Here is a 27082-nt window from a genome sequence, read left to right on the forward strand (position 1 = left end):
GTGTGTGTGTGTGTGTGTGTGTGTGTGTGTGTGTGTGTGTGTGTGTGTGTGTGTGTGTGTGTGTGTGTGTGTGTGTGTGTGTGTGTGTGTGTGTGTGTGTGTGTGTGTGTGTGTGTGCGTGCGTGCGTGCGTGCGTGCCCATTATCAGCTCAGTATGTTATCAGCATTAATTATCAGTCCATTATGTTAGCCATGGTGCAGGTGTAGAACAGCTGTATGTTAGCCATGGTGTTGAACAGCTGTATGCTACCTGTGCAGGTGTAGAACAGCTGTATGTTAGCCATGTGTTGAACCGCTGTATGCTACCTGTGCAGGTGTTGAGGAACATGGTCCACTGTGCTGACCTGAGCAACCCTACGAAGCCTCTAGATGTATACAGACAATGGACAGAGAGGATCATGGAAGAGTTCTTCAGGCAAGGAGACAAAGAGAGAGAGCGAGGGATGGAGATCAGCCCCATGTGTGACAAACACACTGCGTCTGTGGAGAAGAGTCAGGTAAATAAATAATCACTGCATGAAAAGACGCCTATCTTTTAATCACAACGCGTGGAGCTGATCGGTGTGTGTGTGTGTGTTGAAACTGTCGCAGCTATAAGCAGACATCGACCGATAGGAACACACACCTTGCCCATACATGACTAAAAGTCTGCAAATACTTTGACTGGGCCATACATAACTACTGCCCATACATAACTAGAAGACTGCAAATACTTTGACTGCATTCGCTGGGCGTCGACCTGCCTAAAAAAAGAAAACTCATTCACCTAAATGGTGTGTTTCTAGTTTCTACTACTACTTTCTTCTTTCTCGGGATGTTCAGAAATACAAATGTAATGCATATACACACACAGCACATAACCCATATACATATACACATATATACATATACACACACAGCACATAACCCATATACATATACACATATATACATATACACACACAGCACATAACCCAAAGTCTGCAAATACCAGGTATGGACTATTATTATATAATTAACTGAAACTGAAGGAAATGGCCGTAGTTTTCATCTTTGTCAATTTATTTAATACATAATAATGATTTGGGTGGATATTAAATCTATGCCAGTTTTAATCGTAAATAGCTGCAATACTTTTCTGACACTTTTTAATCTCACCCATGATGAATAACCCATAATACAATAAAGAACTAACACTCCAAAATGAATACAAAACTCAAACTAAGCCTTTTCATAAAAAGAAAAACTAAGATATTATGCTTCTGTCTATAAGCCCAGAAGCCAGGCTAAAGAGGATTTCCCTTTGACTGAATAGTAGATGTCTGGTTTCCCATGCTGGAGACTCAGGTTTCAGGTCGACGCCCAGCCAACGCAGGGAAGCTGGAAGTACCCTCACTAAAAACGCCGGGACAACGCTCCACACGTCCCAAACTCTTCTCCCTTCTGGCTCCAAAACTGTGGAATGCACTTCCCATTGCAGTCAGAACTGCAGCATCACTCCCAATCTTCCGCCGTAGTCTGAAAACCCACCTTTTCAGACTCCATCATGGCCCATAGCACTTACCCCACCCCCTTAGATAGCATTTCTGTAGACGTAGATAGCATTTGATACAGTCTGAAAACCCACCTTTTCAGACTCCATCATGGCCCATAGCACTTACCCCACCCCCTTAGATAGCATTTCTGTAGCCTTAGATAGCATTTGATACAGACTTATAGCATATTATGTAGACAGCACTATAATTGCATTGTATGTAGTCATAGCACGTCATAGTACATATGTATAGCATAGTAGTATAGATGTATAGTTTATATGTATAGTTTCATTATATAGATATTCCACTGTTACTTTCTTAGCTTACGCATGTTTCCTGATAAATGTTTTTATGTGATGTATTCCCATGCTTTTTTGTTCTTGCTTAATGTAAATCGCTCTGGATTAAGAGCGTCTGCTAAATGCCTAAATTGTACCGTACATGCATGTCAGCTTGTTTCTGTGAGGGACCAGTCGGACCAACCCCCCTAACCTCTTATCTCTGCGTGTAGGTGGGCTTCATCGACTACATCGTCCACCCACTGTGGGAGACGTGGGGCGACCTGGTGCACCCCGACGCCCAGGACATCCTGGACACTCTGGAGGACAACAGGGACTGGTACCAGAGCACCATGCCACAGAGCCCGTCGCCGTCCCCCGTGCAGGACAAGGACCTGAACTCCTGCATCGACAAGTTCCAGTTCAAGCTCACCTTAGAGGACTCCACCGAGGGGGGGGAGGGGGGTCAGGGCGAGGACGAAGGCCACGGCCCCACGCCCAACCACGTGGCACAGGAGGACCGCTGTCAGGCGGACGAGGGGGAGGAGGCGGCCGCGGAAGCCCCCGTGGTGGTGGAGGCAGAAGAGGAGGAGGAGGAAGACACCATGGCAGAAGTGGAGAATGAGGACACGATAGAAGTGGACGGCGTGGTGGCGATGGAGGTGGAACAGCCGAAAGCACAGCGGCTGGAGGCGGGCGTCGCCGCCAAGGAGAGACTTTCTGACACCAGTCCTGTAGACGAAGAGGAAGAGGCGGATGAGGAAGAGGAGGATTCTTCCTCGCCGGCCGAAGACACATGAGTTCTGCTCCTGTGTCGCTCTGTCCTCACACACACACACACACACACACACACTTCTCTTGATCATCCTTTTGATGGCTAAATAAGAGACTAAATGAGAACAAATGAGACTGCATTGACAATACAGACCTTTAAATCTATTTTTCAAAAAAGAAAAAGAAAAAAAAGGGAATAAAATATATTGCTTCAAAGACAAGTTATTACACAGCAACTGTAGATTCGAAGGGGTGACGAGTCCTTCATGCTAATTTTCTAAAAAAAGAGGAACTTGGGACTATAAGAGGAGATTTAGGAGATCCTTAAAATGTATACTTGGCTGCACAATGCTGCTTGTAGATCTGCTGTTTTCAGTGTGCGACAGGACGTGCAACCAAGTGTAAATCAGTCATTAGTGACGGGCCAGTGAAGACAGCGTAGCACTCCTGGAAGTGAAATGAAATGCACGCACGCCATCACATGCAAGTTCATTCTTGAAACACATGCATTCATTGTTAAAAATGACAATAGACATACACGGGATGGAGGGTATGCTCACACTGTATGCCATCCACACACTCCCTTTTCTCTGGACTACATTGCACACACACACAGTCACACACACACACACACACACACACACGCACACACTGTCTCACACACACACACACACACACACACACACACACACACACTGTCTCACACACGCACGCACACACACACACACACACACACACACATGCACTCATGCACACGCGTCAAACACATGCATACTTTTACTGCTGCACTTACCCATGTGTTTGTGTGTGCGTGCAACCGTGCATATACCCCCATGGGTGGTGGTGGTGGTGCCGGGGGTGGGGTGGGTGGGGGGGGGGGGGGGCATTTGGGTGTGGATGAGTAATGAATCTCTTTGGAAAAAGCCATTTCTTAAAGGAGTATCAACTAGTATCATTCAGTATTAGTACTTCATTTTAGAATCACAACCGGAACTGTTCTCCTCAGAAAAGCTACAGTTCCAAGTGACCTTTTTTTCTATTTGGGAAAGAGACAGAGGAGGAGGAGAGAGGAGAGTGGAGGATGTTTAATGAAAGGAAGATGCTGCGATGAAGGGACCCACACCGGGTCCCACACACCTTTTTCCCTTTACGAGGAGGAGTGCTACTGGTGCAAGGCGGCTCTGTGCCTTTCTGAAACACCGGCTTCCTGGGTGGAGCTGTTGTGAAGCAATGCATCATGGGACGAGAAGCGTCTACTTTTCGATGGTCTGTCGTTACAGATCTATCCTTGTCGTTCATGATGTAGTGGAGTGTATATCGACACATTCGGTTTCTGTGGTGACATTTTATTTTTTATTTTATTTTTCAGCTGTAAGTCTTCCTTTGTTGCTCTTCTGGTAAAATAATAACTCAGAACTCTAGTATATGGAGCAATCACTACCACCACCACAACCTTTTTCCTTACTGATAAGCCATGTGATGCTTTGAAGCATATGTTTTGCCTATTTTCTATTTACCAGAGTTTCTAATTATGCGTTGAGTGGCTGTGAAATAATTTCATTAGCATAGCAAATTCTGTCATATGCCATCTGATGCCATGTGTGTTTTTGTATGTGTCCTTGTGGATAATTTTGACCAAACATTAATGGAGGGAGTACTTTGAATGGGAGCAGAGAGATAGCTCGTGCAGGGAGGAGGGTTTCAGGGGTGCAGGAAATATCAGGGACGCAGAATGTAAGGGGAGAGAGTAAACTTGGCCACTAGGATGTCTTGGCTGGCTGTCCCTAATCATCCTTGTTATGTTCAATGCTTTTTTGCCTTAATGTCAAATGCAGGATACATACCTGCTAGTATGTAGATTTATGATATATTCAATATCCTATATGTTTGTATTCTTTCTGTGAGTATTGGTATGTCTATACACGATGCATCCAGCAGTGTGAGTGGAGACGTTGCTGCACTGCTGTGGCCAACATAAAGAATGTTTTAATCAGAAGGGAGGAACAAGGACTAGCATACGTAGCTGCACATTAGAATCCTCACAAATTGATACATTTGTACACTGTAAAAGGTTTTTACAGTGGGCCCGAAAGGATGCAGATTAAATAAACCATTAACCATTAATAATGAGGATATAGTGGGCAATGTGGATAAAGATGAGGACATTGTCTGTTATTGGAAGTGAGCAGGTATTGGCTTGTCAGCACTAAGGATTTGACGGTGTGCATGTGTGTTTGCATGTGGACGTCTGCGCATGAGTGAGTGACTGAACGATTGAATGAGTGAGTGAGTGACCTGGTGGGAAGATACAAGAAAGACATCGCCATATAGCATATTATACTGTGTGTCATTTGTCCACGCACAAACATCACCAAATAATAAACGATGTTCAGGATTTGCTCAGCACAGCTTCAATAGGTTTCGGTTGGTCTACTCTAGACATTTTTCACAGGGTAAAAAACAGAAGTGTGGCTGTTTTGTAGGCAAGCGCTAGTTTCTGCAGGTCAGCAACTGAGCTTAATTGATGACACCTATGCGTCGTTTGACCTGCTCTGTAGTTGGATGGAGCTGAGCTCTGGGGGCCAGACCAATTGGCTCTGTCGTTGGATGGAGCTGAGCTCTGGGGGCCAGACCAATTGGCTCTGTCGTTGGATGGAGCTGAGCTCTGGGGGCCAGACCAATTGGCTCTGTCGTTGGATGGAGCTGAGCTCTGGGAGCCACACCACAGGTGCTGTCGTTGGATGGATCAGAGCTCTCTGGGGGCCACACCAATTGGCTCTGTCGTTGGATGGATCAGAGCTCTCTGGGGGCCACACCAATTGGCTCTGTCGTTGGATGGATCAGAGCTCTCTGGGGGCCAGACCAATTGGCTCTGTCGTTGGATGGATCAGAGCTCTGCATGGGGGCCACACCACCAGGTGGAATGGAAATCCAAATGACAAGATTCCCATATCAATGCATATGGGGCCTTATGATTTCAAGATGTTGTTTTTGTGGCTTCACACTTTATGTCATGAGCTATGAAAACGTATTAATATTTAATTGCCATACTAACACAATACTGTAGCAATTGTTTCTTAATAAGAAATTATTCAATTGATTAATTGCTGCCATTCCTTTTTTAAATTAAGAAGAGAAAACCATGGGATATATCACAGGTCTTTTCTTTGAAGTTTGTGTACAGTTTATTTTTGTATCATTGTTGTGAACAGTCGGGAAATCTAACCATTTATTGATGATATAACTATAAGCATTATCACCCTTGTATATAGTATAAATATTGGATTGTAAATTATGAATTTATCCCAGTCATAAGAATTGACAAATAACCACTTAAGGTTGTTGGGTGATTTTAATCACTTAAAGCACTGCAGGCCACATCCTCGCTGTGTCATTCTCCTGTCAGTCTCACTCAACTTGTTGTCATTTGTCACATTTTAATTGTGCACATATATTGTTGAACTAAAGAAAATAATATTTGTACCAGCACTTTACGTTAGCAGGTTGTGAGGCAGAACATGTGTTTCAGGTTGTGTACAGTGACAGTCTGTGTTGGACATTTTGGTGGTTAGCGGTCACACATTGATTACATTCCATCAGGCCAAGTCCTAAACACTCATTGTGCAATAGTCTTGTGTTAAAAACCCTGCCCTGTTTATAGACACGTATAACAAAAGAATTATTCTCTGTTAATGTCCGATGCGAGGGTATATTTTTGACTTACGTGGATTAAATCACATGGGATGTGATGTGACCCAGTGAAACCAAGTGAATAATACAGGTTGTGTCCCTTGATGGCCATTGCTAGAATGAAATATTCTTAGTAACTTTTATCACTAGTAGCCTGAATGTCAGTCCCAGCCTAAGTAGTTAGTTCCCACTATGGCTGCGATCAGGTTACTTTGTCACTGACTGACTCCCTCTGAGAATAATTCTCTGGGCTTTAATTAATGTGTTTAATCACAAGCTATAGAAAGATTATATAAGTGGGGTAAAAACACCATGAAATGATTGTAATATTTGTAAATTATATTGCTGTAACGTGTAAAATGTGTCCAGTTATTTTTTATTATATTATTTTTATGAAAGGTTTTCCTCTTGACATAGCTGATGTGTCATTTTGTGAATAAAGGCATTTAATAAGCAAACATCTATATATAAAACAATATTATATATCAGTATATTTTCTTTTATTTCACTGTTCAGTACTGTAAAGTGTGTTAAGATTACAAATAAAGGAAGATTTTTATATTAAACCACATGTTTACGTATAGTTGTACTGTATAGTTTTGTTCAAATGAACGAGTTAATAGAATCAAAACTGCTTGATAAATCACGATGTGGTAAAAAAAATATATAATTCAAATTTGTATTTGTTTTTCAAAATTGTACAAGATCTAGGTTCAGTACAAAGCAGCATCAACATTATAAACCTTACAAATAGCCAGTCCAAGAAACATTTAAACAGTTAAAATGAAAATAAAAAAGAAGAAAAATAAAAGCAAGGAAATTCATGTTCATTTAAGGTTCATATACATCCAGAATGTCTCTTTCATTTTGCTTTCTGCATTTACCCTGCCCAACATATATGTGTATGTGGTTATTTCCACCAAAATAACTTTAGTTCTAGAACTGGTTCCGTTCTTTATATTTTATGATGGTTTATATCACAGTCCTTAACATTGAGGATTTACAGTTTAGAGATGATTACAGATTAAAAAGAAGTAAATTGTATCAATGGTGGTCTCTGGCCTAATATAATGCATATCAAACATTGAGTTCATTGAAAGTACTACCGGTCTGACTCTGCATTTGCTGCTTGTTGACCTGCACTCTGGTACACAGTAAGTGAACACATACTCTGAACTTTTCTATACATTTCCTTTCTTTATTTTTGTACTATCTGTTTTGTCTTCTGTCTGTGTTTTAGTTGGCACACTAATCAGATTGTATCTCTGAAACTGAACAAAGAGATTAGGACTAATTGCTATCAACTGAGCCATCAACAACAGCTCATTTGAACTATTAGCTCCACCTACATTTGTAGAAAATCTCTTTCCAGCCCTATATATAGGGCCCACTTTCACATACACTCTGACTACCAGTCTGACTCTGCATTTGCTGCTTGTTGACCTGCACTCTGGTACACAGTAAGTGAACACATACTCTGAACTTTTCTATACATTTCCTTCCTTTCTTTTTAGACCATTCCTCACCCAGGAATCAGCCCAGCTCCTAATCCAGACAACAGTCTTGTCAAAACTCGACTATTGTAACTCCCTCCTTACTGGCCTACCAGCATGTGCACTTAAGCCTCTCCAGCTGATCCAAAATGCGCTTGGTCTTCAACCAGCCAAAATTCTCACATGTCTCCCCCCTGCTCCGCTCCCTCCACTGGCTCCCGGTCGCTGCCCGCACAGAATACAAAACTCTGATGCTGGCATTCAAAGCAACCAAAGTTATGGCTCCCCCATATCTTGCAAGTATGATTGATCCCTACAAACCCTCCCGCGCACTCAGATCAGCCAACGCAGGGAAGCTGGAAGTACCCTCACTAAAAACGCTGGGACAACGCTCCACACGTCCCAAACTCTTCTCCCTTCTGGCTCCAAAACTGTGGAATGCACTTCCCATTGCAGTCAGAACTGTCTGCAGCGTCACTCCCAATCTTCCGCCGTAGTCTGAAAATCCACCTTTTCAGACTCCATCATGGCCCATAGCATGGCCCACCCCCTTAGATAGCATTTCTGTAGACTTAGATAGCATTTGATACAGACTTAGCATGTTATGTAGACAGCACTATAATTGCATTGTTTCATGTTTCATGATAAATGTTTTTATGTGATGTATTCCCATGCTTTTTTGTTCTTGCTTAATGTAAGTCGCTCTGGATTAAGAGCGTCTGCTAAATGCCTACATTGTATAATAAAAGTATAAAGTTTGAGAATGACCAAAATTACAAAACATTACTGTTGTAATTACACCATTACACATGCTGTGTAATGGTACTTGTACGTGAATATGCAATGTACTTATATGTATGGTGCACTGCCTGAACTGTAACATACTTTAGGGCTGTGTTAGGGCACGCTGAAGGCCGCGTGCTGCAGGCAGTGATTGTGATGTCTAGTCAGTGACGTCATTAGGACATGAAGTATCCAGGCTATATAAGATTCTGTATGTATAATAAACTGTGTGAATGAATTAATGTGACCAAGTCTTCGTGTCATGTTAATCTCTTCTCCCGGGCCGGCCTGCCTGTCTGTCCGCCGCCAAACCATGGAAATATCAACCGGGTCGTCACACACCAGAACCAGAACCAGAACCAGACGAGGGTCCAATACTTAGCATGCATAAGTCATAACAATTACAAACACTTAACAAAAGAAATATGAAAAATATCTTTCATGATCAGTCAGTGAGTGAGAGTTGGTGGTTGACATTTTATGCTGTAAATTAAGTAGGCCTATGAGAATGTGGCCTGAACCAACTATTAGAACTTCGACAACATGTATAGGCTACAAGTTAATTTGTCCTTTTCGACGACTGATCGAAGCTTTATTTTACAGCAACACCTGCACGAGATGGCTGCATATTGTCTGCATCCATCTCTTTGCATCCATTTAGCAGCACTTCAATACCCACAGTGCACTGCTCAAGTTCAGACGTCCCCATTGTGTCCAATCAGGACGCGTAAAAGAAACGTTCCGTCAAATCAGAGTGAAACAACACGGAACACGCTCCACACAGTTGCGCATGCGCCAGGGAACCAGGAAAGGGTAATGAGCTGAATGATTGAGCCATTTATCCACAAAACAATTTGCCTGAAGTTACATTTGGTGTTAGTTTATCGTGTTTGTAGGAGGTAATGAAGGGTTGTTGTTAAGGCATACATACAACGGCTGCTTGCTTTTGCAGTGTAACGTTAACGTTTATGTGTTTTTCGATTAAATCCCTCTAGCTCTAGCTAATGTGGCTAACGTGTAGCCTGCCTGACTGCAGCCGTCAAAAAGTCTAATTTATTTTAAAATAATGTCAACATTTATTGGATTGTCATTTAATCACCTCGAGCTGTTCCGTCAGAGTTTTCTGTGTCTGGCTGTAGGAAAGCATATTATGTGTAATTTGCTTGTGGCAAAAAATAAATATATATATATATATATATATATATTATATATATATATATATATATTTATTTTTTTATTTTTTCTTCAAAAATATTTTTATTTTATATATATATATATAATATATATATATAAAATAAAAATATTTTTGAAGAAAAAAATAGAAATAGAAAGCTTTAGACGTGCTTCATTAATGTTGTGGCTTTCTTTCATTTCATTGACAGGTGCTCATAGAATACCAGCATTGCCCATCTATCTGGCCGGCCGTGACGTGATCATGTCCAGTGTGTACCTGCTGTTGCTGCTGACCGTGGGAGTGGTCTCCTCTGTGGAGGTTCAACGCCCCCGCGGTGTTCCCTTATCAAGTATGTTCTGGAACAACGCAGCAGGGTTTCTCAAAGTTGTCGCCGTGACGCAAGTCCAGCGGTTCCGCAGAATACTTTATAGCACTGCCATTTAACCATATAGACTTTGGAAAATGGATGTGAGTCGCACTGTTCTTGGTGCATTCTTTTTCAATCTATCGTACACAAAGTCTCTTCACCAAAATGTGCAGATCTACAAGCTCACAACGTGACGCGGTGTGAGCTCGTAGATTGGCTATTTTTGTCAAATGTTCTCCCCATAATATATATTTTTAAACATGTTTATGGATTTATTTTACAGTACAAAGAAGTATTTTCAAAACAATTGACATATATTTCCCCCCCCCCCCACATCCCCATGGCAGCACAAATACAAATAAAATATTATCACGATTCACGAAATGTTTTGACAATAATAAATACAGAACACAAAAATAAATAAATAATGACTAAACGAAAAATAAAACGAAAATAAAACATTACATACAGTTAACCAAACAAATACACAATATCCGTCACAGTTCCCTACCCCCACCCCACAGCTGACTACTCCAATTAACCACTATACATCCAAAGCCTCTTCGATATCACCTCGCTTAATGAAGTCCAAGAACTTCTCCCATATCTTATAGAATACTGCAGGTTTCTTCCTAATTACATATGTTAGTTTCTCATGTGCCAAACAGGTTGTTAAGTTCCTCAGCCAAAAGCCGATCGTAGGGGCATTGACATTCTTCCAACATGGCGCAATTGAGTTCTCCCCATAATAATAATAATAATAACTTCATTTGTACAGCACCTTTCATGACATGAAATGCAGCTCAGTGTTTTGCAGACCAATGAAGAAATAATGAAAAGCAAAGGCATAAAACAACATTAAAGGGATGTCACTATAACTGGTGTATTTTCGATTAGGAATGTTTCACTCAAAGGCTTTCAGCTTTCAGGAAGAAACCAAAAATACACAGGGAAGACATTTGAATATTATAACCACACCTGTTAACTCCATAGACACAAAATGGAGTACAGAAATCATGGCACTCCATCCTTAAAAATGTAAGAATAGTCCTATTCAAGTCAAGTCAAGTCAATTCAAGTGCTTAAAGTAAAAAAGTTCGGTCCTATAATGGAAACAGATATTCTCTCAAGTTTTCCTCATGACGTACGGCTGTTGGAGGGAAACTTTCACATATTTATGTAGCGCAATATGACATAAGATTCTAAAACGTAACAATTCAGGGGTGCCGTGGATGATAACGTTATTTTATTCAGGGGTGCCGTGGATGATAACGTTATTTTCAGGGGTGACCTGAGCCAAAAAAGAAAGTTAGAAAATCATTCTGTTAAATCTCAGCGATGTCTAATTGCCACTGACTGTGTTGTTCCTTGTTGTTCCGTCACCACCAACAGAGAGGCAGTTCTACGAGGAGAACAAACCGTTCACTTGCTTGGACGGCTCTCGCACCATTCCTTTTGACAGGGTCAACGACGACTATTGTGACTGCAAGGACGGCTCCGATGAGCCAGGTACTGATGGCAGACCCTGGACATAGTCGGGTTGTCAACGGCATGACATTCTGACAACAAGCTCTTACAGCCTGCATACGTTCTGTTTTCTCACACTACTGCAGTAGTGGTGGATATTGCTTGCAATCTTACGATAGATATGTATCACGATACAGAGGTCACAATACGATATATATATACGGTATCTCGATTAAACATTTATTCAAAATAATAACCATGTTGCACAAATACAGGCCCCCCCTTGCAACTTGCAAGGGGGGCGTTGATAACGTTAAACAGCACTGTGTCAACCAGATAAGTCATGCCATTTATTGCTGTATCCATACAGCAGCCTCTCGATCGATTCACCTATCGTCAGGACTTTCGATCGATATATTGCCATATCGATTAATTGAATGCACCACTATACTGCAGTAAAATCACCAGTAATTAACCTATTGATTTAAAACCAGGAAAGCATCCTTTTAGATTTCAGCATCGGTTATTCAAAAGTAGCAGATCTACAAGCTCACAGTGCGTCACTTCGTGCCACACTGCGAGCTTGTACATCTGCTATTTTTCAACATTTTTGAAAAATATACAATATATAATATTTCCCCCAAGTGAGTTGTATATATTTTAATAATAGTCATTTTCTTTTAGGCACGGCTGCTTGTCCCAATGGCAGTTTCCACTGCACAAATGCAGGTTTCAGACCAGCCTTCATTCCTTCCTCCCGCATAAATGATGGAATCTGTGGTAAGAATAATATCCTCAAAATGTCATGAAAGCCGTTCTTCAAGCTTGGTAGTGTGTTTTGACTTTGGAGTAATGCATTCTCTCCCATCCCAGATTGCTGTGACACAACAGATGAATACAACAGTGGCGCATCATGCAAGAACACCTGCAGGTGAAAATGCTTTTGTGCACGTCACATTCTCAACAAACGTGGGTTCCAGAGCCCCCCAGCAGTCTTTAAGAGGGTTCCAGAGGGTCCCCACTCCCAGGAAAAAATATTGATTGTTTAGTTATGAACTAAATGGACCCTTATGGGCCTGTATCAAGCTGGGGGACTTTGGAAAAAAGGGGGAAAAAAAGAAAGAAAACGGTAGAGAATCACTGCTTTGTTTTGTGTTTGTTCCCTCAACCATGGAAGGGCACTTTCTTGTATTGATGTGTATTTTATCATTAGAATGTTTCAGTTACATGCAAAAATGAAAGTGACTTTAATATGTGACGGTTTCTATTTGTTGAAATTAAAATAATTGTGTTTCTGTGATCATCAGGGATATGGGCCGCAAGGAGCGAGAAGTCCTGCAGAAGAATGCAGAAATAGCTAAAGAAGGCTTTCTGCTTAAGCAACAACTGATACATGAAGCCAAGAAGGGCCAGGAGGAAAAACAGGTGTGACTCACTGTGAATGGATGTGGTTGTGCGATCTGCAGCCATTTCCGATAAACAAGGGGAATTATACTAGAAAGTACGATATGCACATGCATCACTTTTCCACTGGGACACGCCCCCCCCTCATGTAGACGGTGGCAGAACGGGGTGGCAACAGGGTTTCATTAATTTAACCCATTCTGACCTGAGATCAGATTCATACGAGGTTTCCACTGGACACACACTGGTCCGATCAACCCATTCTGACCTGAGATCAGATTCTAGAAATGTCAGTCGTTCTTCGATTTTTCAAAAATAGCAGACCTACAAGCTCGTATCGCGCCACTCGGTGGCGCGATATGAGCTTGTAGATCTGCTATTTTTCAATAGATAAAGCATAACATGATGCTGACACCAGAATGGGTTAATTTAATAGCAAAATGGCCACCATGTGAATATAGTCTATGGAGCATTGCAGTTTAGAACCACTCATTGGAAATCACCTGTTACTAAATGTAAATATAATGCAGGAGGCATCAGGATGTTGTGTTATTGAAGATGAGCGCTTCCAAACTCTGACACTTAGAAAAATAATGACCTGGTGACCATGTCGATGGTGGATCTTTATTAAACATAGCGTATAGATAGAGGATAATTCAAGCTTTCTGTACACTACACATGACATGTTGGCGAGTTTAGTTCCTGCATAACTTCCTGGTACGATGATGTCACGCACATAGCCTCTATAACATGCTGTTGTGTTTGAAAACACATCAGTCCTTTCCTTAACCCCTGCGGCTCTTTCTGGCATGATTAAAACCTGATTTATATTGCTGAAAATCGGTTTGTTTTGGCATGTGCCACTATCGGGTGATACCTAACACACCTAATACAGCAGATGGATAATACATGTATCTGGCAATTAAATTGATAATTAATGACTTATTACAGCTAGAACCTCTCATCCAGTAGTAGATGCCACATACAAATCAAGGTTAATGTTTGTAGTATTCTAGTAAGCATGATGCTAAATGTGTTCTCCTTATTGCATAGGGTTTAATTAATATATTATATATTCTTTAACATAATATAAGGAATGTATATATTCTTTACCCATAAATATATTTTTTACCCATAAACAATTTATTATATTCAATGTAATACTCGATTACGATATGACTATATTCAGAGTTTATCTGTTGTACACGTCAACAGAGCAAATTGTCAGAGCATCAGGCTACTAAGAAAAACATGGAAGAAAAGCTGGAGGCTCTGAGAACTGCAAAGGAGACAGCAGAGAACCCGGAGAAAGAAGCTAAAGATCGCCATCTGAAGGCTTGGGAAGGTAATGCATCTGAAAGGGTTCCTGATTATATGTTTTTACAGTGCCTAATAATGAATTGAATGCTGGAAGTTCACGCTTAGTTGTACATATGTATATGTATATGTATTGTATGTATATATATATATATATATATATATGTATGTATATATGTATATGTGGCCCAGGAGGTAGAGCAGGTCGTCCAATGATCTGTGGGTCGGTGGTTCGAATCCCGGCTCCTCCTGTCCACATATTGTCCTTGGCCAAGACACTGAACACTACATTGCCTCCAATGAGTGGGTCGGTGTGAGTTTGCCACCATTGGTGAGTGAATGTGGGAAGTGAGGATGCTGGCGTCGACTGTTCGCCGCTTCACCTCCCAATGTATGAATGAATGAACCTTTTTTTTTTTTTTTTTTTTTTAATTTCTAATTTATATAGGCTTCGATTATTAGGACAAATTTGCGCAACTGTAAATATGAAGTGGTGTGTATAGGCGTCACATCCGTTTAATCCCTGGATCATTTTGAGTATGGAACTATGGATGCTATAGAGATGGTGCTTTCTTTTCTTTTCTTTAGCATAACTATTGGAGCCTACTATGACCCTTTGTCATTTTGACTTCAACCTTTTAAATGCAAAAGCTACCTCTCTTCAAGGCAGCCTACTGATAATTCCTGCTAATATAAGTTTCATGAAAGTCTGGCCATCCGTTCTTGAGTAATTTTCAGTTTCAGACCCTGCCATGCAGGAAGGGTAATCTACATTGGAAGCTATTAACTGTTAATCAAGGAATGAATAACAATTGTCATTCTCTTTCAGAACAAAAAGCTCTCATTCAGGAGGAGAAGGACAAGGCTAGGATGGCCGAGGCTTTTCTGGAACTGGACGATGATGCAGATGGATTGTGAGTATTTGTACTCTCTGTAGGGGGGAGTATTTGTACCAGCGGCGGGCCGTCAGTGGGAGCTGGAGGTACGGCCGTTCCCCGGCCTGGGGACTCCTGGGGTCTGGCCTTCCAGCTGGGGTCCTGGGGTCCTGGGGTCCTTCCTCCTGGGGTCTGGCCTTCCAGCTGCCAGATGATCACCATCACAGTCACAGACCTTTACAAGCCAGGCAGCAGGCCCATTGAAAAGATTATCTCAGGGTTCTACAAATGTCTATCTATGTCCTGTAAGTAGACTTAGAAATAAAACTAGCGTTGACTAATCATTAGAAGTGGCTCTTATTTTGAAGAGGAAGTCCGTTTCGGTTGTAGCCATTGAGTCAATTGCAATGAGACTAGTTGTTATGATGTCGGCAAGCGCTGTAGTCTAACCAAGATTAGTAAACATTACAAGAACCCACATGGATTAAAGCTTTTAGTTCATATAAAATATGACTTAATATATTGACTTAAACAATGTACACATTTTGGAAGTACGTTAAACATGGAGCTGCAGCATTAGGTGAGTAGAATTTGTCTGAGAGAAAACTGCAGTAGCCGAGTCTAAAGGCCTATTCATACCTCGTCCATCACTCAACACAACGTTTGTTTACAGCAGGTTCACGTTGCGGGTCATGTGCACCTTCAAAATAAGGGTCTTCATTGCAAAACACTGACTGGCAGTGGCGGAAGAATTAATTAATTAATACCTGGCAGCTAATGTGTTAAAAGGAGCAAACACAAAAAAGCTCCAGAGCTTATTCCCATTGTGTGATTCAGAGAGTCATGTTGTGCTTTGATCCATTTCAGTGTCTCAGTGGCTGAGCTTCTCTCCCACATTGAGCTCGACCCAGATTCGGATGGGGCCTTGACAGAGACAGAGGTGCAGGTAGGATGTCAGTCATTGTACCTAGTTAAAGAGAGAGTTCAGCCCCAAAAAAAGATTACTCACGCCATGGAGACTGGAATTCATGATGACCAGCAGTGGTTCCCTATGGAGACGCAAATAGTCTCCTTTGTGTCTGCATAGGGAACCACTGCTGGTCATCAAATGACCAATCCATGGGGTGAGTAATCGATAGGAAAAAAGTCATTTTGGAACTATTCCTTTAATGCAGAGATTTGATTATTTTGCAGCAAGTACATATTTTTTCTTTTTGAGCAATTTTAACAGAAGGTTTTGGGAGCTGAATAAAACAACACGTGATGCTGCTGTGTCTCATGTTTAATAAGGGATTGCTGGGGGGATCAGACAAAGTGGACACGGTGGGATTTGAGACGGTGTGGAGCAGCATCAAAGAAAAATACATATCTGAGGTAAGAATAATCTAAGAATCCTCTCTTGGGTGCTCCCTGCATGCGATTGGGCCAGCCTTAGATCTATTTATCAATCTCTGACAGACTCAGGCAGACAGCCCCGTGGCGGTAGAGCTGCCCCAGGAGGAGGTGAGGGAGCCCGTCGCCGACAGTGACTCTGAGCACTATCCCGAGGAAGACATCCCAGAGGAGGAGGACGACGACGACGAGGAAGATGATGAGGACGACCAAGAAGAGGATGATGACAAGGCAAGCTTCTCCTCTCCCTGGGCTTGCGTGGTAACAGAACCATGGTCTGTCTTAGCGACTAACTCGCATCTCTGTGTTTTGACGTTTAGAGTCCTCCTCCAGTCCTCCATCAAGAGAAGAAGGATGATGATGACGAGGCTATGCCATCCTTTGATGAAGATACACAGAAGCTTATTGATGGTGAGTATATAGACCGTAAACAAAACTAACGGCAATGACATTAATATGATTGTTTACTTTTATTTGTTTATTTTAGACGGGACAATTACATAAATGCAATGTAAATACACCGGATTTAGCAAAAATGCTAATTCTCATCAGTGTTTATAGTATGCATTACCATGGACAGCTCCCGTGTATTTAGCTTAAAACACGTAAATGAAACTCCTACAATTAACATTATTTCCCTCACCTGCAATGTTTCCATTTTTATTGTGGAGTCGTAGTATTTCCTCAATGAAATCCATCTCATTCTCAGCCGCTCAGAAAGCAAGGGATGAATTTGACGAGGCTGAGAGAGGTCTCAGGGAAGAAGATGATCAGATCAAGTAAGTTTAATGTGAATAGACGAATCGTTTCAGGGAGTTCACAGGCTAGCTTTGACCACTGCAGTGGGTAGAAGTTGATGTGAATGCAACAATGCCCATCATTTCAGATATTTATTGAGTAATGGGTGCTATAAATGAAAAAGCAATGTGAAGCATCTATTGTCTGTGTAAGAACTATCTGATTCTGTTCTGATTCCTCTCGTCTCATTTAACCGTTTTGATTTATTTGCAGGAGCCTTGAGAAGGAGATCTCTTTTGACTTTGGGCCCAGTGCTGAGTTTGCCCACCTCTACAGCCAGTGTTACGAGTTATCTACCAGCGAGTATGTGCACACTGAAGTCAAACAAACCTGCACGTTTGTCTATGTATGAATTATCAGTGCTGAGAAACCTCTCCGTCATTCTCAGGTACATCTACAGGCTTTGTCCATTCAACCGTGTGTCCCAGAAACCCAAGTATGGCGGATCAGAGACCAACCTCGGGTGAGCTCAATATTAACCCATTAAAGGGACACTTCACCCTTTTTGCAAAAAAATATATGTTAATGACGTTTAGAAGCTTTAGATCACTTTCCTGGGGGTCTTTATGTGTGTAATATGTGGTTTTAGATATTTTAGATTGTAGCAGTGAGCCTGTTGTCTCTGATGTCATGGACACTGGTCTCACTACCTTCCTGGACTACAATTCCCATAATTCTTTGGTGCACTGCTCCTCCTTGTGGATAGGGGGAGAGCTGTCTTACTGAGACAACATGTAGTCCAGGAAGGAAGTGAGCCCAGTGTCCATGACATCAGAGCCAACAGGCTACAATCTAAAATATCTAAAACCACATATTACACACATAAAGACCCCCAGGAAAGTGTTCTAAAGCTTCTAAACGTCATTAACATATATTTTTTTGCAAAAAGGGTGACGTGTCCCTTTAAGGCCTGAGACCTGATTCTACAAAATGTCTTCTAAATCATAACGGCTTTCTGAAAAACATGTTTCTATGTCAGTGGTTCTCAAACTTTTTCATGTCAAGGACCCACAGAATGATCTGTATTTGGCCGCAGACCATCATCTCTTCTGTGAAAGAATAATATATTAAAAGATTTGCACACATTTTCACGATTTTTCAAAAATAGCTATATATATATTATATATATATATATATATATATTTATAATAATAGCTCAAATTGATAGTGCTTTTCTAAACATAGGAACACTAGGAACAGACTTTATTAAGAAAAAAACAAAGCTAAACATAACGGATACAACAACAGTACAGGGTTAACCCATTCTGACCTGAGATCAGATTCATACGAGGTTTCCGCCGGACACACACTGGTCTGATGAACCCATTCTGACCTGAGATCAGATTCTAAAAATGTCAGTCGCTCTTCGATTTTTCAAAAATAGCAGACCTACAAGCTCGTATCGCGTCACTCGGTGGCGCGATATGAACTTGTAGATCTGCTATTTTTGAATAGCTAAAGCATAACATGATGCTGACCCCAAAATGGGTGCCCGGTCAGAATGGGTTAAAAAGGATAAACGAGGGAAGGGGGGGGGGGGGGGGGGGAATCCTATCCAGACCTCAGATATATATATATATATATATATGCTATTTTTCAGAAGCTAAAGTATACAATAATGGTGACACAGATGCGCTCCAGGTCTTAACAGTGTCCCTATGTTTCGCTATATAGCAAATTTGAATTGTGGTTTTACTCAACAATATCCTTCCATTTTCTCTCTCTAGATCCTGGGGAAGTTGGGCGGGACCTGAAGGTGACATCTACTCCATAATGAAGTATGATCATGGAACAGGCTGCTGGCAAGGCCCTAACAGATCCACCACCGTAAGTCTGCTTTTCAGAACCTCTGTTTGATTATTATTATTTTTTTTTTTAAGATATTTTTTTGCGGCTTACGCCTTTTATTAGTTTTTGAAGGGACAGACAGTAGGCTGACAGGAAACGGGAGAGAGATGGGGGAAGACATGCAGTAAAGGCCGTGTCGGGCTCGGGAGTCGAACCCGCGGCACACTGCGACTGGATTACCAGTCGGGTGCCCAGACGGTTACGCCACCGCCTGGGCCTCTGTTTGATTATTTAACAAAGAAAAGAATCACACCTGTGTGAAATGAGGGGCATTGTTTATCATCAGTCATCATCATACATCATCTCATTCCGGCCAATCACAATCTGCGTCCTCACTTTCGTCTTCAATGTTTGTATTTACACAATGTTTGTGTTTACAGTACACAAACACTCAAAGCTATTCATTGTCAATGGCATTCAATGTTTGTGTTTACACTATGCGTTTCAGGTGAAGTTAACGTGTGGAAAGGAGACCGTAGTGGTGTCCACCTCAGAGCCCAGTCGATGTGAATACCTGATGGAGTTCATCACTCCTGCTGTGTGCCACGAGCCTGAAAGTCTGGATTCCACACATCACGGACACACAGAGCTCTAGCTTCACTCGTTATCGTAAGTTCATATCGGTTCCTAAACGACCATGTGGCGGCAGTTCCACACTGAGGACAGTAATGGTGGACCATGGATCAGCTTCTGTTCTTTTTACTGGATCTCAAACAAAGAAAGCATTGTTTGTTGGACAGGTGTTAGCGTAGCTAGCTTACAGTAACATCTAATAGTTAGTATACTGGCAAACATGAAATTATAACATGCTTTTTAGAAGTAGGTTTGCACCTATCCGACTGGCAGTACAGTACAATTCTGTATCGTCAACTGGCAACAGTTACAGTATTTTCTACATGGCACTAATTGAAATGGTTGTGATCATTCTTGCACATATGCTGCGCTCTACTTTTGAGCCAAACTGTGTCAGCCACATTTCCAAATACAAAAGATGGCCTTGAAGGTCTTGTGTAATGCGCCAACATTTACTTGGAATAAACTTACTTATAAACGTTTTGATCCCTGTCCACTTCAGTTGGGGGTCGAAACGGTCATCCACTAAATAAGTGTTGGAGAGTCGGACTAATTGAAATGTGCAAATATTGAATGTAAAGGCTTCCTTAAATGTAGGTTCAGCATATAAGACCAGCAATAAAAGCGAAGAAATTTTGCCAGTAGAAGAACAGAACAAAAAAAACAAGGTACTATTTGTTGGAATTAAGTTTCTTATTCTTAATACAAGCATGTAATAGCTCTGTTTTTACATGCTTATAGGTAAATGCCTTTCAGATGGGAAGGATTATGTTTGCATTTGTATTTGATTTAAATCAAATTACTAGCACTTCGCCCTTTTTAAATCAAACCTTGGGGGGGCTACAGCTACGCAATTCTCTTCAGCAAAAAACTCATGTGGATTCATATGCTCTCTCTTTCAGGCTGTTTTTAAGTGACCAGATCCATTTCAACCTCCTGCAACTGATCTGCTGTAACAAGTTTCTACACTCATCTTGATTAATAATGGAGACTAGAAGTGAAATTCCAATTTGTCTTGGTCTCTCTGCACTTCCATTGCCTGTCTTGTACTTTTGTTTTGGGCTAGAATTTTGTCAAACTGTCATTCCATTCTTTTCGAATAAAGTTCCTTTTTAACAGATTCTAAACTCGCTTCCTTTTTACTACTGCCAAATATGAATAGATGATGGTAGACTAGACTTGTGTATTTTTATCCTGTTGAGATCAATTTAGATTTTCACCTGGGCATCTTATCCAACCAAGTATACGCTTGTTGCACTTGGCTGAGGTTGGATGATATGAGAGCAACAACAAATGCTTCATCCAATACATTTATTGGATAGCCAATGCCTTATTAAGGCTACTCCGAAAGACACGTGTCATCTCAAAACTTACAGAAATACAGTACATTGTATTTCTATTTCAAAACGTAGTGAAATAGGTGATCTACAAGCTCACGTTGAAACACTGGACTAAGCGATAATGCAGGTAAGTAAGGGAAACATTTACACCATGTGTGGTACTACATGAAAAAGAAATTGGGTCACTCAGATTTGTAACTTTTATTTTTTTCCGGCATGTAAAGTACAAATAATTAAACAATTCCATGAAAAAGTCTTCAAGCGTCTTCAGCTGAAATCCCAGTAATAAATATCCTAGACTAAACTGAAAGGTTTATTTTTTTCTTTGTTACATTTTGTCATTGTTCATTTGGTCATGTTTTGGAAGTATGAGATTTTGTTTTTTTTCTCCCCACCGACGTTGGATGTCAGTGGGTCTGTTTTGATCGTTTCACTTTTGATTTGTTCTACCATTCCAGGAAAAATGTAAGAAAAACATCACTAAGTTACTGTGTCCCCTCTTCTAAATAAATAGACACAAAATACAGTTGGTTGAGAAACAGAGGAACCACTCACCCCATTGCCTACTCGTGTAAATCCTTTGTGACTGCTGTTAGGAGTGCTGGATTAGTTTAAACAGGTGCTTTGGCCTGGGCACTAACAAAAGCATCTTTGTACCAAGAACATCTTTGAACCATTAACATAGATTGGAACCAAGATGATCTCAGCACTGATGTCTTTAGGGAAATCCAACAATCCATAATCGACCCATGATATATGTTAACCCATCAGAATAGACTGGAAAGTATCTTGAGAGCACATCTCATCTTGGACATTGGCCAATCTTCTGGCTTGTTTACTGGGTACACTTTTATAGGCCACAGCAGCCACGCCCCAGACCCTGCTAACACCGGCTTCATACCTAGTTCTGTGCCCGTGTCTTGTGCTGGAAATAGACAATCTACAAGCTCACAATTTGTACACTGAGCTTGTAGATCCGCTATTAATGGTGTGAGACACGGCACACAACCAAGTATAAATCAGGCTTTAATGTCCTCTCAGGGGTTGTTGGGAGTGGTTGAAAAAACAAGACTGTGATTAGATTAAATAATCAAAAGATTTTTTCATTTAACAAGACAAACAGAACACAGGCAGTAAAGGCATAACATCTAGCACACAGCATGTATGTTTATACACTTCAATTAGTTAAATATAGCAGTGCATTCTTTGACTATGGAGAACATTTCCAAATCGAACTTCTAAAGCTGTTTTTTTTTAATCTATGTGTCCCCCTTTTTAAGAAAAGAAATGATGTAATCACAATTTTGGCAAACTTAAAATCTTTTTAAACTTGCAAATATAATGAAATAAACCATAAATATACACAAAACATACTTTATACGAGGCAATAATAATAATCATAATAAATAGTTTTTAAGTTAACAATAAGTTAAAACTACAAGCTTAAAGTCGCCCAAATAATACAAGTTTGTTGGCGCTATCTTGAATTTTTTCTGTTTAAATTATTTTTATGTTGCAACAAAAGCTACCACAGACTTTTACAAACACAATTGAACACAGTTTGATTGAAATAAAAAAATCTAACTAAGTCTAAAATCGGCATACACTGTAAGAACTAATTAAATAATGGAAGAAAAAAAATAACAAATTGTACCCAATCAAAGCAACCAAAAGAAAATATTTGACCCATGTGTGTCCTCTATGGCAACGTCAACAACACAAAATACGTTAATTTAACAAGTGAGTCTTGATATGTAAAAAGAAATTAATAAATTACAGGAAATAAATTATATTTGAAATTGACACGGGCTAAAACTGATGATATATTAGACAGTATTCCTTTCAAGGTCATTTAGAATTGCTCTATTATGTCAGCCAAATATGCAGTTTGTTTCAGCTTGCATGGTGAGAGCACAAATCAGGGGCTGGGGGAAGGGATTATGGACATTTAGAAATCAGAACTCTCATTGCTTTTGATTCTCTTAATGAATCCGTTTCTTTTAACACTTCATTTTTCTGAACATTTTTGATCCTTTCACTATTCCGCAAACCATTTCAGTGTGACGTTTAATTTCTTTTTAAAAAATATATATTCATTTGTTCTCAGTCAATATAAAAACAAAGCACATTGCACTTACTGTTCCATAGGAAAGTTTTTTTGTCTTTTTTTAATTATTATTGTTGTTGCTGAAGCAGTTGTACTACTGTTGTCCTTGGCTCTCTACTGTACTGTAGGCGTGTGGGAGAAGGGTCGCGTTGTAGGGCTGTTGGTCAGGGGTATGGGTTGACTACACTAGACTGGACATGGCTAGGTCAACGACTCCAGCTGCAGCTGAACGTGGCCTATTATTGTCTTGGTTGTTCCTAATGGTTTTTACCACTCATCAAGTGCTCAGTTCTGCTGTGCTACCTTTTTCGTGCAAATGGCCGGAACTGAATAAATAAATAAAATAAAATAGCTAGGTGGTAAGATCTAGCTATCTATGACCTGTACAGGTCCTGCTTGTGGTTTTGACTGGACACACCACAAACGTTTTGGAGCATATTTGGGAATGAAGGGTCAGATATTGAAAGGAACTGGGGTTGTTATTTGAGGTGGCGCAATGTTCACAGATTGTTATTAGGATTGATGATGTTAGGATTGGAGCGAATGCACTATGGATGCATAATATTTTTTCCTTTGCCAAGATATGAATTGATCCATCACCATTATGGTTTTGAGATATGCCATTTCCATTAACTGACATAGCTGGAAAAAAAACATGCAAATGAGTTTGCTTGCTTCTATTTAATTCAGTCTAGTGATATTAGTCCGTTTACTATGGTGATTTTTAGGCTACAAAATAAACTGATATGCACAACTAAGATATTAAATAATAATTATAAACCAAAATTATAGAGGGTCCCCATTCAATAAATGACAAAGATTTATAGAGCAATTACTTGGGGAAGATAATATAGCTAATCTCAATTTATCCTACTTGGTACTGGCTTGCAACACAATTCTTTGGCTAAAATAAAATAAATTTTAATTTAATCATACATATTTTTTTTAATTGATGTTCAATAAGAATCTGGATAATATAAGTGACTTTAATGTTTCTGTTTGCAAGCAGTCATTGATTTTTATTTTTATTTTCCAGCTGGGCAATGAGCCTGACTCACCGCAGCTGTTTCTGGGACTCACAAGTCAAAGCACTTTGACTTCACTGCACTATCATTGAAGCAACACTGTACACTACCTCAGGACAGGAGATACCAGTGTGTCTGTCAGATTATACCCCCTAACTGTTTCATTTAGCCTTTTTTCCTACTTTTATTTTGTTTAGTTTTTTTTACATCAAATTTGTTTTCAGTTAAGACAATTTAAATCATTTCGATATGGTAAAACAGTTAAGTTTGTATGAGATACAACTTTCCTTCGCCCCCTCCCTAAATCCCCTCCCTCACACCACATGCCTTGTTTGCCCTCTCTCTGCAAAGATCAGAGGGTTTCATATAAAGCCATGCGATGTCCCAATTTTTTCCAAGCTTAAGAATCTGTAAAAATTCAGCACAAGGTCTTGTTCTTTTGTATGTATAAAAATAGATTTATCTCTAATGTAATCCTTTCAAAGAGATCGACATCCTCTTTGGCTAACACAGCGTCATTTAGAAAAGCAAGAATGTCTTGACTATAGTCTAATTTATACTTCATCGCGACGGTGTCGCTTGCCAAATATAAATTAGGCTTACAGTTGACCTTATTTCATCTATTATCATGTGCAGATGTCTCAATATTAGAAGGCAATTGCTCTCCCCTTGGTACATTTTAAGTCAGGTCTCTAACAGACAGTTCAGCAAGACAGGTTTTCGTTGGTCTTAAATGTTTTATCAAGGGTGCCATAAATAATTTCCATGCAACTGGGTTGGGGATATTTTGAGAAATGCTATTTTGGTGGTAGTGCCCAACAACGTCCAAAGCAAATATATTTTTGACACTATATGAAGGTCTGATTTTGTACAATCATCTATTTAGGACGGCAGGAGTGAGTTAAAAGCTTGTTCTGGGAAGCCTTTTGATTGAGTGGAAGGAGTTTAAATGAAACTAAGGAGCATTTAGCAAAGCTGGAGGAATTGGTAACAGACTCCTCTAAGGCTCAACGATAATGAGATCATTGCCAGGTAACATTGCTCACACCCATGACTCTAAATCAGTCTCAAGTGTTCAGTATAATTGGAACTGCAGTCTATCTGCTCTATGCAGGTTGGAATTATAGAGAAGTGATATTTTGTTGAAATATCTGCTGAAATGTAGACCTTTTCTTGGGAGCGTTTAAAGTAAAATACCGGTGTTGTAGATGAATATATACCATAGGTGTACAGTATGTGCTCATCTCTGTTATTTCTATGCTACCGTGGGCCTGCCTGGAGCATGTGACACAGGAGCTACTTTCTGCAGAACACTGTGTCGCAGTTATTTTGGAACTAATATCCTGCTGACAGATGTCCTTGTCAGTTGGAAGCCATAATCCTGGACTGTGAATTTCTTTCCCGTGTCCGGTAATAAACAGGAACAAGTTCACAGTGTTCACAGCATTTCTGAATTCATAGCATCCAGTTGGAACAATAGAGATTACATTGGGACTGGAATCTGTTGATTATTACGGAAGCCATTATAGGCTACAGAATGTCATGTGTTCTGAGACTTCACCTCATATCAGTACATCAAAGCCACGCAAAAGAGAACGGTCCGATATGTAATACTGATCGAGGTACACTGATCAAAATGGTAACACCGGTATTTTCCTTTAAAGTTTTCTGTCTTTTGGTGAATGGGTTTCCCTTTAGACCCAGCACTCCCTATAGCTCCCTAGATACGTGATTGAACACTGTCGACGTGGGAATACAGCCACAACGCTCTTAAGATCACAGACAGCTTGTGGTGGAAACATTCTGTAGATGGATACAGTTTGAAATTACAGGGCTCTTCCCCTCCCCCCCCTCGTATACCTATAGTTGATAATTGAACCATGTTAAATGTGCATTTTGATGATAAATGTACAGTATGCGTACTGTCGCCGTGTCTTTTGGTGTGAGACCAAATAAAGTGAGGGAAATATATTGAAGCCTGATTTATACCGGAGTATAAATGAAGCATGATTCTGACGGCCTTCAGGCTATTCATTTATCCATTAGCTAACCTAAATAATATTGGCTCTGAGCTTATAAGCTCGCATAGGGTAGAGAAACTAGGCACCACCTAATGCAGTCAGGAAACAGTAGTCAAAGTTTCTAGAAAATGCTTACATACTCGGCTATTATAACCACCTTAAATATTGAATATATAGTTATATTTTAATATACGTATATAAGAGAACACTGTTTTTTAATTTTATTTTTCTTTTGATCTAAAAAAATCACTGATTCAAAATGCCCAAGTGTAAAAAAGTGACTACATCCTCTCCAGCAAGATAATGGGGAGAGATGGTAGGGTAAGTGTTTGGGTAAATTGCACATATTTCGTTCATTTAGATTTTTGATCATTTTGTTCAGCAGTTTGTCATTATTTGCCTGAATTCAATCAAAGCACTCGGCACACATTCTCTGTCACATTCGTTAGACTGTCTCCCTCGCTTCGGTCTCTCACCCCTGCCTCCGAAAAGCCCGACTACGTATAGCCCTACTAATTCAATCCAGGCAAATGTAGGGAAAGACTAGCATGTTGTCTAAAGAGAAAAAGAAAAACTCTACTAGTGTAATTTTAGTTTTTAAACTCTGACGTCTCGTGTGTTGTGTTTTGCGTATGGATGTGTTTGATTGTGTTTGCGTGTATGTGTCCGTGTATGCGTCATGTGTACGTGATGGTATAATGTGTCATGGATGTGTGTCAGAGAGAGTCAGTCCAGGCCCATGTGGAGGTGTTGGCACAGGGAGCTCATATACTCTCCCTGCAGGGTGAAGTGCTGGCACCAGCAACTCCTCTCTCTCGCTCTCTCTCTCTCGCTCTCTCTCA

The 27082-nt window shown here is 40.4% G+C and overlaps 2 protein-coding genes across 4 annotated transcripts in view; both read left to right on the forward strand.

The window, feature by feature from the left end:
* pde4a (phosphodiesterase 4A, cAMP-specific) overlaps positions 1-3378 on the forward strand; it is a 38900-nt gene extending 35522 nt beyond the window's left edge. For both annotated transcript variants that reach the window (XM_083779477.1, XM_083779478.1), the window contains 2 exons: positions 315-497; positions 2026-3378. In XM_083779477.1, coding sequence (XP_083635603.1) covers positions 315-497; positions 2026-2592 — 750 coding nt within the window. In that variant the 3' untranslated portion in view covers positions 2593-3378. The remainder of the gene's footprint in view (positions 1-314; positions 498-2025) is intronic.
* A 5944-nt stretch (positions 3379-9322) lies between these two features.
* prkcsh (PRKCSH beta subunit of glucosidase II) lies at positions 9323-20868 on the forward strand. 2 transcript variants are annotated; one of them, XM_083779487.1, is made up of 18 exons: positions 9323-9395; positions 9915-10055; positions 11466-11582; positions 12225-12320; positions 12414-12471; positions 12848-12965; positions 14160-14289; positions 15091-15175; positions 16004-16082; positions 16427-16510; positions 16595-16759; positions 16849-16939; positions 17238-17307; positions 17540-17629; positions 17715-17789; positions 19054-19153; positions 19623-19783; positions 20650-20868. In XM_083779487.1, exons 2-17 carry the CDS (start codon positions 9968-9970, stop codon positions 19767-19769), a joined length of 1593 nt encoding a protein of 530 aa, XP_083635613.1. In that variant the 5' UTR covers positions 9323-9395; positions 9915-9967; the 3' UTR covers positions 19770-19783; positions 20650-20868. The 2 variants fall into 2 exon arrangements, with proteins under 2 accessions (XP_083635613.1, XP_083635614.1); XM_083779488.1 differs by lacking the exon at positions 20650-20868 and adding an exon at positions 20345-20633.
* Positions 20869-27082: the final 6214 nt, after the last annotated feature.

This window comes from Protomyctophum parallelum (assembly GCF_964188405.1).
Source record: "Protomyctophum parallelum genome assembly, chromosome: 13".
In the NCBI taxonomy this organism is placed as follows: domain Eukaryota; kingdom Metazoa; phylum Chordata; class Actinopteri; order Myctophiformes; family Myctophidae; genus Protomyctophum; species Protomyctophum parallelum.

Excerpts from the sequence above, each read along its gene's own strand:
- prkcsh (XM_083779487.1), top strand. The coding sequence starts at position 9,968 with ATGTCCAGTGTGTACCTGCTGTTGCTGCTGACCGTGGGAGTGGTCTCC. Across the intron at positions 12,472-12,847 it reads TCATGCAAGAACACCTGCAG|GGATATGGGCCGCAAGGAGC; the intron begins GTGAAAATGCTT and ends TGTGATCATCAG. Across the intron at positions 14,290-15,090 it reads CCATCTGAAGGCTTGGGAAG|AACAAAAAGCTCTCATTCAG; the intron begins GTAATGCATCTG and ends ATTCTCTTTCAG.